At 37.9% G+C, this 16,044-nt stretch overlaps 1 protein-coding gene across 1 annotated transcript in view; it reads left to right on the forward strand.

The window, feature by feature from the left end:
* The window catches only part of RTN3 (reticulon 3), a 61,826-nt gene that overhangs the window by 20,258 nt on the left and 25,524 nt on the right, over positions 1–16,044 (forward strand). The window contains exon 3 of the mRNA XM_055091414.1: positions 6,089–8,428. Coding sequence (XP_054947389.1) covers positions 6,089–8,428 — 2,340 coding nt within the window. The remainder of the gene's footprint in view (positions 1–6,088; positions 8,429–16,044) is intronic.

The following is a 16,044-nucleotide window of genomic DNA, read 5'->3' on the forward strand; positions in this document are numbered from 1 at the left end:
TTAGTATAGGGCTTCCCTGGTGGCGCAGTGGTTGAGAGTCCGCCTGCCAATGCAGGGGACACGGGTTCGTGCGCCGCTCCGGGAGGATCCCACATGCCGCGGAGCGGCTGGGCCCGTGAGACTTGGACGCTGAGCCTGCGCGTCCGGAGCCTGTGCTCCGCAACGGGAGAGGCCACGGCAGTGAGAGGCCCGCGTACCGCAAAAACATAAATAAATAAATAAATAAAATTAGTATATGGAAGTATTTAAAGCAGGCACAAAAGGATCGCCCCTGCCCCATGCCCTACTAACCTGTAAGTTGTGCTCCTGGACAAAGAGAATCTGTGGTGAGTGAGAGTGAAGAGTGTCAATTTCTACGCCTGTGGAATTTTTACAGGGCTAAAGTTCTGAAGTACAGCTCGGCTTTTCTACCCCTCGAAAACTAATAAAACACTGTAAAGCTGTGGTTCCCAAACAGGGTTCATTACTGGCAAACTTGTAATGCAGATTCCTGAGCTCCATCCTACTCAGGAAATTCTGAGTCAGTAAGTCAGAGAGATAGAGCCCATGAAGTACTAGTAGTTGTTCTAAAGTTTGAAAAGGACTATAAAAGATGGTGCCAAGGGCTGTCTTTTTACTAGGTTGTTAAATTGTTCAGCTAGTTGTACGTTGAACTAAAATATACTTTGATGATGGTAAAGATCATTTGCTGAAACATTTTGTTAAGGAAAAGTTCTTTTATCTTTCAGGATTGACTTAGAATTTTTTATATGTTGGGTTGTATTAAATGTCTTTATCCACATAGTACTTTGCACAATTCTTGGAATGTCATAGGCATTTGGTTTGTACTAGATGATTCAGAAGTTGCATCACCCAAAATTTTGAAGTAGATAAAAGCTCTTTAAATTACTTCCTTTTATTTATGGCTGGGAAAGTGTCTAAAACTCTAAATGAGGATTTTCTTTATTATATACCACGTGAAGGTGGTTGTGATTTGGCACTATGCCTTTTTTCTGTCCCCAAACAAAAAGGCATATGGTCTGGAGTCTATGTCAGGAGATACTTTTTTGAGAATATGGTGTTTGGGGACATTTATTGAAGGTTTATTAAGTGCCAGATCCTGTTCTAAGCACTTCACATGTATTAACTCATTTAATCCTCACAGCAGTTCTCAAGTTACTGCTTTAGTATCCCAATTTTCAATTTTCAGATGAGATTAAGCAACTTTAAGATTGAGGAACTGAGATTAAGGCCACACGATTAGTAAGTGTGATGAAAGGATTTTGCATCTTTTTGGTTTGTTTGGTTTTTTGTGTTTTTTTTTGGCTGCATTGCGTCTTCGTTGCTGCGCGTGGGCCTTCTCTAGTTGCAGCGAACGGGGTGCTCTTCGTTGTGGTGCGTGGGCTTCTCATTGCAGTGGCTTCTCTTGTTGCGGAGCATGGGCTCTAGGCGTGCGGGCTTCAGTCGTTGTGGCATGCAGGCTCAGTAGTTGTGGTGCGCAGGCTTAGTTGCTCGGTGGCACGTAGGATCTTCCTGGACCAGCGCTCGAACCCATGTCCCCTGCATTGGCAGGCGGATTCTTAACCACTGCGCCACCAGGGAAGACCGGATTTTGCATCTTTTAATAGGAATTTTTGGTTTGGGAGTGGTCTAGAAATTTAGAATATGACTGCCAACTTAAATTCTTAGTCTTATTTAAGATAATATACTTAAATGGAGACTTCTGAATATTTAGAGTTTAAGAAGAAATTGAGTAAGCAAGGGGCTCAGTACTGAATACATTTGGGAACATTCTCATGATCGTTGCGGGGTTATGACATTTTTCACCTCTTACCATATATTGATTCCCTTTTTGACAGGTCTATTAGATGTGTAACTTTTGCTTGTTAATAATTAGAATAATGCTATATTTTTGAGTAATTAGACTTTTTGAAAATGAATGTGCACATTAAATTGCATTATAGCAAATAACTAAACTAGAAAATATAATGATATTTTTGACAGACATTTGTTTTGAGTAATGTTGAAAATATCTTGTAGTGCATGTGGAGGGCTGGACCTTTTGAAAAAGGAAAGGTAGTGGACATTTTCTGAGATGTAAGATAATCCAGAGTTATTCCATCAGGCAGTTTTCCAGGGTATAGTATTTTTAAAAACTAACACCCTTCAGACTCCCTGGAGTTTTCTGCTATTTTGCCAGGTACAGACTTTGACAACACTAATGACTGTTAAGCGTCATACTGACAATTGGAAGAGTCTTTACTTATGGGAGCTTAGTTTCTAAAGGCTTATTAGTTTCTGGTCTTTGTTTTATTTAATGTTTTCATGCCATTATAAGTTCTTTACTTCCAGACCAGTTTTTTCATTGTCTTGGTACAAGTCAGCTCTGTTCAAGTTTGTGAGGGTTTCAACTAGCCAAATAAACTTCCTTCCATTTGCTGAAATTCTAAACAAGATAATTATTAAAATTAAAACAAACATGAGGATGCTAACTTATTTTGCTACATGTGGGAAACCTTGATTAACAATCATGAGAGCTAATATCTTCATCTCACAATCACTGAGGAATGAATGCAACATCATACTCTGTTTACCCCCTAAACCTGTGCCCTGAAAACACTATCCACTCCAAGTATTAAGTCACAAAATTATTGTTAGGGAACATGATTAAAGTTCTTTTGTATATATAATAGTTACATCATATTGACAGATCTTCAGTAAAATGCTTGAAGTCTGTCAAGCAGTCATGGCATTCAGTACAGAACTTGTTGTTATTGTGAGAATACGATTTCTAACCTACTCTTCTAGCTTTACCTCAGATTATTACATACCTAACTCGAAACTTTTGGAGTATTAAGAGTTCAAGGAGGGACTTCTCTGGTGGTCCATTGGTTAAGACTTCACCTTTCAATGCAGGGGGTGCGGGCTCAATCCCTTGTCGGGGAGCTAAGATCCCACATACCTCTCAGCCAAAAAACCAAAACATAAAACAGAAGCAATATTGTAGCAAATTCAATAAAGATTTTTTAAATGGTCCACATCAGAAAAATCTTAAAAAAATAAAAGCGTTCAAGGAAGTTAGAAAAGAAACAAGGCTCAGAAAACTGAAAAGTTTGTGTCCTGACAAAGCAAAACATTTCTACCATGCTTTGTTTTTTTTGGCTGCACTGTGTGGCTTGCGGGATCTTAGTTGCCTGACCAGGGCCCATGGCAGTGAAAGCAGCAAGTTCTAACCCCTGGACCGCCAGGGAACGCCCTACCGTGCTTTTTTTGTTTGTAGTACTGTGTGCATTCTTTCATTAGCATTCAATGTAGGTTGCTTTCTTTTTCATTTCATTCAGTCCACCTCCATATCATCATCATTTTACTTATTGATTTTGCTTATTTTCTGTCTCTGTAAGCTCCGCAAAGGCAAGGGTTTTTTCTGTGTTGTTCACTGCTTTTAATCTAGTTTCTAAAACAGTGTCAGGCACGTGATAATGGCACTCTATTACTAATGAATTATTACTAATTCATTTTGTCTACTTGTTTCTATAAAATGACAGGTGTAAATCTTCTGAAATCTCAGTCTCTATAAAACATATAAGCTGAGCCTTCCCTCTGAGGTGGAATCAGTTTCGTTCACCTCAAGGTTCCATTCCTGTTTGTTTTTAAAATTATTTTTGGCCGCATTGGATCTTTGTTGCTACGTGCAGGCTTTCTCTAGTTGCAGTGAGCGGGGGCTACTCTTAGTTGTGGTCCACAGGCTTCTCATTGTGGTGGCTTCTCTTGTTGCGGAGCACGGGCTCTAGGCGTGCAGGCTTCAGTAGTTGTGGCACGCAGGCTCAGTAGTTGTGGCTCACGGGCTCTAGAGTGCAGGCTCAGTAGTTGTGGCGCACAGGCTTAGTTGTTCTGCGGCATGTGGCATCTTCCCGGACCAGGGCTCGAACCCGTGTCCCCTGCACTGGCAGACAGATTCTTAACCATTGCACCACCAAGGAAGTCCTCCATTCCTGTTTGAAGGGAGGGGGGCGGTCCCAGTTTTACCTTATTCCAGATTTAGTCCATTGAATGTTTCCTGGTAGGAACAGTCACCAATAAATTCAGTAATAATACATAGCTCAGATTGTGGAATATTTTTCTTTTTCTTTTTTTAAAATAAATTTATTTATTTATTTATTTTGGCTGCGTTGGGTCTTCGTTGCCGTGCACGGGCTTTCTCTAGTTTCCTTGAGTGGGGGCTACTCTGTTGTGGTGTGCAGGCGTCTCACTGCTGTCGCTTCTTGTGGAGCATGGGCTCTAGGTGCGTGGGCTTCAGTAGTTGTGGCACATGGCTTCAGTAGTTGTGGCTCGCGGCCTCTAGAGTGCAGTCTCAGTAGTTGTGGTGCACAGGCTTAGTTGCTTTGCGGCATGTGGGACCTTCCTGGACCAGGGCTCGAACCCGTGTCCCCTGCATTGGCAGGTGTATTCTTAACCCCTGTGCCACCAGGGAAGCCCTGTGGAATATTTCTGATTTAAATGTAAGCCATAGTTCTTTAAATGTCAGGTTTTTAAAAACATTTTAACCTACAGTGGTGGGCTTCATTTATCCTTAAGCCAATCTTGCTGAGTATCCATGCTATACAGTGATAGATGCAAGCCATGTTTACTGCATTAGAACTAAATATGAATTACAGCTTACTTCTGTCTCACTGGTACAGTTTGTACCACCAAACTTTACTATTCCTCAATTTACAAAGACTTTCCCTCCCCACCCCCCCCACCCCACCCCGCCTCCGATGATTACAGTTACACTGTTCTAAGAGTCAGAGATTCCTATTACATCAGATTTCAGTGATGTGTTAAAATAGGGGAACTTTATCTGGCATTTGGAAACATTTTTATAATAATGGAATTTTATTTCTTGCAATAAGATATTATTTCTTTTCATCTTTATAAAATGGTTTTGAATAAATCATAATTTTGCTTTTGTCTGGTTATTATTCAGCTTCTCACTGAAAAAGAACATAAGCTGAGTAAAAGTAATCCCAAAGCTTTTTCTCTTTCACATCTTCCCAATTACTTATTCACACTCAAGGAAGGCATTGCTGTCCTGAACCTACTTAGGTCTCATCTGACCAAGCTGAATGTTTGATTCATTCATTTGGAACTATTTATTTAAGACCTACTATGTTTCAACTCTAGAGATACAACAGTGTGTAAGAAAGATAGTGCCTGCCCTTGGGACAGTTGTTTTGATCTTTTCCCCAGTAAAAACTTCCTAGATTGGTTAGTTGGAAAACGGTGTGGTAAATCAGTGGCTACTGTGAGATTAAAAACTGTTAAGACTTAATTAATGTATTACTTTTAGGGGGATATTTTCTGTTTTAAAAGGATTTCTGAAGTTTACTCTTCTTAATAAAGGAAACCAATTTACACAGTTCAGTTTTGTTTGAATTGACAAGGTGGTGCAAGAGATTTTGGAACAGACCAACCTTTTCAGTGCCCTTTAGTTTAAGGCATTGAGTCCATCTGTTCCTGGGTCCCATCTTCCCTGTGGACAGAATAGCTACTTCTAGTCTGATTTTTAGGCTTAGGAGGGGTCCGCTATATCTCTGGGGGTGGAGGGGAACTCTGGCCACTTCTTTTTTTCCTTTTCAGACTGTCAGACTCTAACAGTGGTTTTATAGAAGGTGTGTGTCCTGAATTGTTCCCCCTACAGATGAGAGCATATCAGTACTTCATAATATCAATTTGTTTGTTTTATATGGATTACATTGTTTCTGTTGAATAGCTATACCAAATACCAAAGGAAAAACACTTCCCGAGATTATCCATCTTATTATACCCTTCTTCATGCTTTACCATTAAAGGGAAAAAGTAAATTGAAAAGTATTTTGTCGTGAAAATTTTTTGTCTTTTGCAATTTGTAGCATGATAAGCCTTTTCTGTTTCACTGCTGACAATTTTTTGCATGTCTTATAGGATAACTGTTGATCCTTGTTTTGTTATATATTTATGTGTGTGTATATGTACATCCTGTGTGTATATATACGAATTTAAAAATAAAAAGCATGCTGCTTGGCCTGACTAGCTAATGTGTAATTGTACCTGGTAAACAATTTTTTTTTCTTTCAAATTCTGACCATAGAGGGATTGAACTCTCTTTGCTCTGATGAGCCACCTTCAGAAATTATGACTTCCTTCTTTTGTTCATCTTCTGAAATATATAATACTGACCTTACAGTACTACATGGAGAAAAAAGCAAAGTGTTAGGCAGCCAGCCTATTTTAGCCAAAGAAAGAAAAGACTGCTTGGCTCTTCTAGATGTGAAAGAGATGGAAAAGCCTCAGGGGACCAGTAAAGACATAGCAGACTCCCCAGTTTCTGTTGCAGAAGGAATTCACTGTAACCGTCCTTCCATTCCAGACAGTTTCCCAGATCATCCTGCTTTTCTCTCAAAGGAAGTTGGTCAAATGCAACAGCAGATAAATAAAGATCAAGAGTCCAAGAACCCAAATGAGGTACCAAGTAGGGACGATAGAACTGCCTTGGATGCAGATGACAAATTCACTTTGCTAACAGCCCAGAAGCCACCCACCGAGCAGTATAAAGCAGAAGGTATTTGTACATATTCCTTGTCCCCCTCTGAAGTTTCAGGAGGTGGTATTATGGAAAAGGATTCCCCTGAATCACCATTTGAAGTAATTATTGACAAAGCAGCATTTGACAGAGAATTTAAAGACGCATATAAGGAAAACATAAATGATTTTGGTAGCTGGGCAGTGCACACTGATAGAGAATCACCTGCAGACATTTCTGAGTCTAATGACAAAGTATTTCCACTGAGAAATAAAGAAACAGGGCGTTCCCCAGCCTCTGCGTTGCTCACTAGGCAGTTTTCACACACAACTGCAGCATTGGAGGAGGTATCTAGATGTGTAAATGATATGCATAACTTTACTAATGAAATATTGACTTGGGATTTGGTTCCCCAAGTAAAACAGCAGAGTGATAAATCTGACTACATCACAAAAGCTGCAGGAGCTGACATGGGTGAATATATTTCAGAAATTCCAGTTGTAAATCTTAAAAGTAACACTCATCAGAAAATTCCTGTATGTTCTATTAATGGGAGCACTACTATCCCTAAATCAACAGGTGATTGGGCAGAAACATCTCTCCCACAGGAAAATGCTATGCCAGACCGTCTCAACTCCACACAGGAAATCAGTATCAAAGGTGTGCGAGGCAGTGTGCAAAAAAGAGAGGACACACTTTCAGAGTTACCTGGATCTCCGTTTGAGAAATGTGTCTCTCTTGGTTCTGGAGTGGCCACAGTGAAAGTGGTTTTACCTGATGGCCACCTGAAAGGTGAAATGAACTGGCAGACCTGTGTGTTGGGAGAAGTGACAGAGGCTGATAGTTCTGGTGAGTCTGATGACACGGTGATAGAGGACATCACAGCAGATACTTCATTTGAGAGCAACAAAATTCAGGCTGAAAAACCTGTTTCCATCCCAAGTGCTGTTATAAAAACAGATGAAAGAGCAATCAAAGAGATTCTTAATTGTAATCGGGAAGACAAAACATCTGGAAACTTTGATGGGTCCATCAGTGACTCTGGGCCACGACAAGTTCAGCCTGATATTGGAAGGAGTCCAGCTGGTGAGGCAGCATGTTCACAAGTACCTAATATGAATGTCACATCAGAAGATATGAAGCAGTCAGATAGTATGAGTGTCGTTGCTCCTGAAAAGCTTGTTGCAGCTGAGAACCCCAAGCTTCCTTCAGAAGCATCTCCAAAGGTTTTTAATGATAAGACAGAATTCTCACGAAATGTGACAACCTCTGCCTATTTGGAGTCATTGCATGAAAAAAGTGTTAAAGATAGAGATGATTCTTCCCCAGAGGACCTGATAGCAGCCTTTACAGAAACCAGAGAGAAAGGAATAGTAGGTAAAGGTGAAGGAAATACCTTTGAAGCAATATCAGAGAAAACTAAGGACTTTAAAACAGCTCTTCCTATAGATGTTTTACATGAAAGTGAGTCAGGTGGTTCTGAAATTAAAAACATAGAAGGCAAATACAATGAACAAAGCAAAGAAACAGATGGGAGTGAGCTTCTGGATGTTTTCCCTACCCAAGGTACTCCAGTAGCATCTCTTGACTTAGACCAGGAACAGCTCACAATCAAAGCACTGAAAGAACTGAATGAAAGGAAGGTTGAGAAGTCAGCTTCTGTACAGGATAAAGTAGAATCTCCCAAAGAAATACTCAAGCAGACTTTAACATTTGCTCCAGAATCTTGGCCACAGAGATCCTATGATGTCCTAGAACACAAAGATGTCAAGACTGGATCTGATCTCGGCATTTCCAAGAAGCCCACTATTATCAAGGAAGCTACTAGGGTAGATACCACTTCCAGCCTTAGCAAGACTGAACTGGTAAACAAGGATGTCCTAGCAAGACTTCTGACAGAATTCTCAGGTAACTGTTTACATTAGAAATACTGCATGTGGTTAATTCTGCTATGATTGATTATTTAGAGTGCTATTTTTTTTAGTCTCTGATTTATATCACCAAAATTATAGCTAGAATAAAAATATACAGTAAAATGGGGAAAGGTAGATTTTTTTTAATGGTTGCTTGATTTGGTTTTCTTGTACAAATATTTTCCAAAGCAGTAGACTACCTGTTAAAATTAATATTCTCCTAAAGAAAAAATTTTGTGGTCCAGTTTTTTCAAGGTTCTCCTTTCCTTATACGTTGGCCCTAGGGGAGATTGCTGCTTTGAAGAATATCGCTAGGCTCTTATTTATTTACAAAGCTTATTTTAAATCTCCGTAATAGTAGCACTGCTTGGCACTTGGGTTTTTTGCTGTGGGCCTTGGAAAATCTATTTAGCAATCAAAGATAAAGGAATCCCTGCTGGGAAGATAATAAATGAAACTTTTAATTAATTTCATCTTACACCGCAGAGATTTTATGCTCTGAAAGTAGGTAACCAGTATTGTAGTACAACGTTGTGAGTAATACTTAAGAGAACTCATGCATTCTTCTACTTTGGACCTTGTTTATCGTGCTTCAGGCCAAAACCCAATATATGGTACTAGAAGCCCTTCCCCTTGTCTTCTATTTATTTGAGTGATTATTTTCCTAGCGGTTGGCCTTCAGTTAAATTATTTCAAATGCTCTCTGTTCTAGTGTCTTAGAAAGTGTAATGAAAAAAGGATATATAAAACCCTCCAAAAGTGACCCCCAACCTCTAATCTGATACCAAGTTCTGCACTTACTGTATGGTCAGTGTTAGGTGCTATGTAGGACTCTGTGGTTTTCCAAACTTTTTAAACAATAGATCCCTTCTTTCAAATGAAATCATATGCAGAGTTGTAATATTTAAAACAAAAAAGATTTTTGTTAGGATAAATTTATAAGTGAGATTATACCATTTACTTTTTTTTTTTTTTTTTTCTGTAAAGGTTTTATTATGCAGAGTAAGGAGGGGGGCTCAGTCCTTAGCAGCCACTTTCCTCTCCTCATAGTATCCAGAACACTGCTCAGCTCCTCCTGCAGGGGCACTCCTTGTAAGGAGTGAAGCCCCATGCGTCTCAGAGCTTGTCCCTCACTAACTTGCTTTGCTTGGTAAGGTGCCCTGCTGGCATCTGTGCGTCACCTTCCTTGCTCATGTTCTGGGTCACCGTGAAGCCCATAGTCATGGGCTGCTGCAGAGCCATGGCTGCTGCCCTTAATGCCTGCAGCAGAAAGGCACTGTTTATTTTTTATAAAGACATTTCCTTACTGAAGACCATGGGCAGATTATTTAATCTTACTAAATTTTAATCCTTAAAATAGAAATAATAATGGTACTTACTTTATAATAATAGTGAGGGGTTACATGTGAAAATGCAGGTAATGCAGGGCCTAGTATATAGTGAATATTCATTTAGCACCAAGTACAGGACCTGGCATATAGTAGGTACTGGATAATTATTTGTTAGTGAATGAATTGTTAATAATTATCAGTGAAAACATCGAGGCTTTTTTATAAACTCAAAAATTTGAAATGGCAGTCAAGGATAGCTGTTATACTCTAGTAATTGAAGATTGTTGAACTTGGATTAAAGAGAGCTGAATTATTGTTGCTTCACAGTGTCTAGAAGTGTGACTTTAAACAATTACATCACCTTTTGGGGCCTCAGTTGTAAAGTGAGGATGTTGAAGTAGGTGATCATCAGTATCATTTCAATAATATGATTCTCTGACTCTGGTATATTCTAGCTTTCTTCATTAGTTGTTGTCAAAATTCTTAAAGGTAATTCTTTTGAGTGATGAGGCATATAGAAATTAGGCAACAATCCAGAGTCTAATCCTGGCAAACACCTGCTTTAGTGTGACCTTAGACAACTGGCCAGATTGGTTTGGCATCTTCCTTTGTTAATATTCTCGTAGTTATTTTGCCCTGCTTCACAGTGTTGTAGTAAACTAAAGTACTGTGTACTAATTATCAGTAAATCTCAACTGAGTTATTTAATCTAGTGTGAGAGGTAAAAAGGAGTATGGAAGTTTAGCATATTTGTCACTGACCAAATTCTGTGATTAGTAGATATTTTTAGATGATAATTAAAGAAGACTAGTATAATTAGACCAAGAAGCTAAAAAGTCTTCCTTAAGGTTTCAGAACTGAAAACCTTTTAAACTTGTCTTCATGAATAAATCTTTTAAAATATAAACTATAGCAAAATATAACAGAGTCTAGTTCTAAGTAGTATATCTGAGTAGTCTTCCTTTCTAAAGTAAAACCAGTTCTGTAATTATGTCCTGCCTAAAGTTGTTGGGGAAAATAGGCAAAAGAAACAATGAAAAAATTAATGGTGTTTTATTTTTCTTTTGCTGTTCTATGGTATATATGACAGTATATAACAAAGGACTAGAAATGACCTAGCAATTTTGTTTCTAGGTATGAATTCTAAGATTTTAAAAAAGCATTTATGTGCAAAAACAACTACAAAGATGTTCTTTGTAGGGCTGTTTATGATAGTGGCATATATCTCAGTATCTTAACAATTAGTGATTGAGTATCTTTTAATGTATCTGTGCAGTCGAATGCTATATAGCCATTGGAATTGTTATAGGTTGGTGTTTTCCTTTTTTTTTTTTTTAAGAAATTGAAAAATATAGAAAAGTACAAAAAGACATACACTTGTATTTCTATATATTAGAATTAACTCTATTAATTGTTAATTAGTGATCATATTTGCTTCCAAACTAAAGGACCCTATGATTACCACCTGACCCACTCCTTCCCCTTGCCCAGAGGGTAACTACTGTCAGTGGAGCTGATAACATCCTTCCACTACATTTTAAATTTGTGCATGTGTGGTATGGTTTTGTACTTTTAAAGCTTTACTAATATTATTTTTGTTACACAACTTGTTTCATTCAGCATTAGGTTTTTTTAACTCTTTTCATGTTGAAATATGTATAATTCTATTTAACAGCTGTGTAGTAATCAATTTTATTACTATGTTATTTCCCTTTTAATTAAGATTTGGATTATTTTCCATTTTTTACTATTATAGACAGCGCTGAAGTTAACATCCTTGTACTTGCCTGTTTTTACACACATACACATATTTCTCTAGGGTCGCTGTGCCACTGCTTATCAATTTCACTTCTGGGTATGTGCATTATTTTTCTAGTTACTGTCAATTTGCTGTCAAAGTTGAAGTTTTTTCTGTTATGTGAAAATGTTCATAATTAATTAATAAAAACTATATTATTGAATATAGCAGAGTTTTTATTACATGATGAATGCTTAAAGTAGAAAAAAAACAAGTTACAAAACAAGGTTTTCAGAATAATACCTACTTTGGTATCATTAAAAGTGAATCTGTATACCTACACACAGTGATTCTGAAGTAAATTTTTAAAAACAAGATCACGATGGCTTTTCTTGAAATCTGGCCAATATTGACCAAGGCCAGTAGGCTTTCACTGGACCTGATCTTTCTGCATGTAACTATGTCCTCTGGACAAAATTGTGGGGGCAGCGAGGGAGCCCTGGAAACACTGGAAAATGAGCAAAAGCAGACAGATTCTGAAAAAGGGCTGACACTTTCAGGAAGAGAGAGCATGAAATTAATTTTCCGTTATTACTGCTTTTAGCCAGAGGAAGGCTGAAGTTGGCACCTGGCAGCTTGGTTTAAAACTTAATGGAAAACTTATCAGAGGACAGAATTCAGGTCAGCCACAAGCATTCGACCACTGAAAAGTGAGGGGAGGAAGAGTCCTGGGAAGGAGAGATCTAGAGAGTGACAGCCTAAAATTCTGAGTATAAGCTCTCTATATAAGCTTCTGTTTAATCCCTGAACCACAAAGATAAAAGAACTGAACTAAGATTTGAGGTATTGATTGCCCAGAGAGTTTGCAGTTTGGGTCTAAGCCAAATTTAATTGCATACTAAATCAGAAATATCGGTACTCTCTGGAGGAATATAACAGAGTCCAGAGGCTACACAGCATAATATTCACAATGTCCAAGATATTATCTGTAACTACACAACATTTTAAAAACCAGGAAAATATAACTTAGTCTGAAGAAAAAAGACAACCAACAGACACTAACTTCATATGTTAGAATTGAGAAACAGGTTTTAAGGCAGCTACTATAACTGATCAGTTGAAGTAAAGGAAAATATTCTTGCACTGAATGAAAACAAAGGAAATCTCAACTGAGAAATAGAAACAAAAAAGAGCAAAGTGGAACTCTGTAATACAGCAGCTAAAATTAAAATTCACTGAGTAGCCTTAACAGTAAAACAGAGATGATAGAAGAGTCAGTGAACTCGATGATAGATGAACAGAAAATTAGCCAACCTGAAGAATAGAAAGAAAAAAATATTACCAAGCTTCATGGACTTTTGGGACAATATTATAAGAGCTAACGTGTATAGTTGGAATCCCAGAAGAGAGGAAAGTGAGAGGTTGGAGAAGAACATATTTGAAGATAAAATGACAGAAAAAAACCCTTGTAATTGTATGAAAAACATATTTACTGATTAAAGAAGCTTAGCAAACACCTACTAGGATAAGGATGAAGAAAACCATACCTTGGTACATGTGTCAGAGGTTCCCAAGACCACTGTCAGGCTCAGTGATTTGCTAGAAGGACTCACAGGATTCAGAAGCTGTTATACTTACTGTATACAGCAAAAGGACACAGATTAGAATTGACAAAGGGGAAAGACACATGGGATAAAGTCCAGGAGGAACCAGGTGCAAGCTTCCAGGTGTCCAGTAGAGTTGCACAGAGCTGTCCTGAATTCTCCCATCAAGGACACATGACAGCATGTGCAAAGTGCTGCCAACTAGGGAAGCTCACCCAGTCCTGGGTGTTCAGGGTGATACGCAGTACCCCCATGACTTACCTCAGCTACTCAGACCCCAGCCACCTAGAGCAAGAACAGGTGTTTGCCATAAATCATATTGTTCAGGTAGACTTAAGTGGTCATGCTGGTACAGCATGGCCCAAGGCCCCAGGTATGCAAAAACACTGATCAGCCAGAATATGCCAAGGGCTCAGAGTTCATCTCCCAGGAGCCAGGCAAAGGCCAGTCCTGAAGACAGACCTTTCTTTGGCATGTTCAGGGTTTGAGCATTCCAGAATTGCCAAGTTAATCCTTTCCTTCCCAGCGTGTCTTAGTCAAATTGCTGAAACGAAAGATAAGGAGAAAACTGACACATATAAAGGAATGACAATTATAATTAGAGCTTACTTCTTACCACTAACCACAGATGCCAGAAAACAGTGAAATAACATCTTTTAAAGTGCCAAACGGGGGCTTCCCTGGTGGCGCAGCGGTTGGGAGTCCGCCTGCCGATGCAGGGGACGCGGGTTCGTGCCCCGGTCCGGGAAGATCCCACATGCCGCGACGTCGGGAGCCTGCGCTCCGCAGCGAGAGAGGCCACAGCAGTGAAAGGCCCGCGTACCGCCAAAAAAAAAAAAAAAAATCAAGTGCCAAACGGGGAACAAAGTCAGCCAGGATCTCTGTTCAGCAAAAATACCTTGCAAGAATGAAGGCAAAATAAAGACATTTTTAGATAAAAGAAAACTAAGAGAATCTATCACTAGAAGACCTGTACAAGAAACAGTAAAAGAAGTTCTTCAGATTAAAGGGAATTGATACCAGATAGAAACTTAGACCTTCAGGAAAGAATGAAGAGCATTGAAAATGGTAAATAGCTGAGTAAATATAAAAGACTTATTTTTTTCCTCTTCTTTAAAATATGTAAGACTGTTTAAAGGAGAAATTATAATGTGTGTGGAGATTATAATGTTTATTTCATATCACAATTTATAACAAAAGACAAGAGTATGTGAATCTATACTATAGCAGGGGTTCCTACATTTTTTATGAAGTGGTACAATATTTTAAGTAGATTGAAAAGTCAAGGTGTATGTCTCCCAAGAGGTGGGAGACTTGGTGCAATCACTGTTAGTGGACTGAAGACTACAATCAGAGTGACAGACTGCATAAAAATGCAAGACCTACTTATATGCTGACTATAAAAGATATGTATTAAATGTAAAGACACAGAAGTTGAAAGGAAATGGATGGAAAAAGGTATACCAAGAAATATATACATGTATGTCATGCAAAAGTAAGCATAAGAAGACAAAGGGTATTACCAGAAGTAAAAAGTGACATGTTATCATGATAAAAGATATCAAGACGTCTTGACAGTTGTAAATGTATATGTGCCTAATAACAGCTTCAAAATAAATGAAGCAAAAATTGACAGAATTAAAGGGAGGAATAGGGAGTTCTTTAATAATAATTACTGGTTTTAATATCTCTTTCTCAGCAATTGATAAACCAGCTACACAGAAACACAAAAGATCTGAACAACACAATCAACCACTTTGGCCTACATGATACTTATAAAACACTGTGCCCTATAGCGGCATAATACACATTCTTTTCCAGATGCACAAGGTATACATTCACCAGTATAGACAATATGCTAGGCCATAAAACAACTCAGTAAATTTAAAAGATTAAGGTCATACAAAATATGTTCTCAGACCATAATGAAATAAAAACTTTAAACAATGAAAAAAAGATATCTAGGAAAATTCCCAAATATTTGGAAATTAAGCAAGTCACTTTTATATAATCTATAGCTCAAAGAAGAAATCATGAGAAAAAAATTTAAATGTTTTAAACTGAATGACAGTGAAAATACAATATATCAAACTTGTGGAATGTAGTGCTGAAAGGGAAATTTATGGTTCTAAGTGCATGTATTAGAAAAGAAAAATATCTAAATTCAGTGATCTAAGGTTTCAACTTAAGCTGGAAAAAGCACATCCAAAGGAAGTAGAAGGAAAGAAAGAATAAAGATAAGAGCAGCAATTAAAGGAATAAAAAACATTAACAAAGACAAAATTTGGTTCCTGAAAAAGATTAACAAAATTGATATCTTGACTGATCAAAAAAAAAGCAAATACAGATTACCAATATTAAGCATGAAAAGGGGGTTATTTCAGATCCTACAGATATTAAAAGGACAATAGAATATTATGAACAACTTTATGCCAACTTAGATGAAACAAATTCCTTGAAAAATACAATTTACCAAAGCTAAAACAATTTCTATTAAATCCATTATTAAAAATCTCACCAAAAAAAGTCGAGGCCCAGTGGTTTTACTGGGGAGGTTTTTCAAGCATTTAAGGAAAAAGGAGGAGAGAACACTTTCCAACTCATAGACTAGTATATGTATAGTAATACCAAAAGTGGAGAAAGACACTACAAAGAAAATTATAGACTAGTGTCCCTATGGAACATAATAAGATGAGAAATCCTTCACAAAATATTAGCAAATTTAAAAAAAAAGTTAGCAAATCAAATCCAGCACTCTGTCAGATACAGAAAAGGTATTTGAAAGCTCAACATCCTTTTCTGACAAAAATTTTCAGCAAACTAGGAATAGAAGGTAATCTCCACAGTCTAATAAATGATATCTATTGAAAACTATAGCTGACATTGTGCTTAATGCCAAAATATTGGACACTTTCCCCTAACATTGGATACAAGGCAA

Source organism: Physeter macrocephalus, chromosome 16 (genome assembly GCF_002837175.3).
Source record: "Physeter macrocephalus isolate SW-GA chromosome 16, ASM283717v5, whole genome shotgun sequence".
In the NCBI taxonomy this organism is placed as follows: domain Eukaryota; kingdom Metazoa; phylum Chordata; class Mammalia; order Artiodactyla; family Physeteridae; genus Physeter; species Physeter macrocephalus.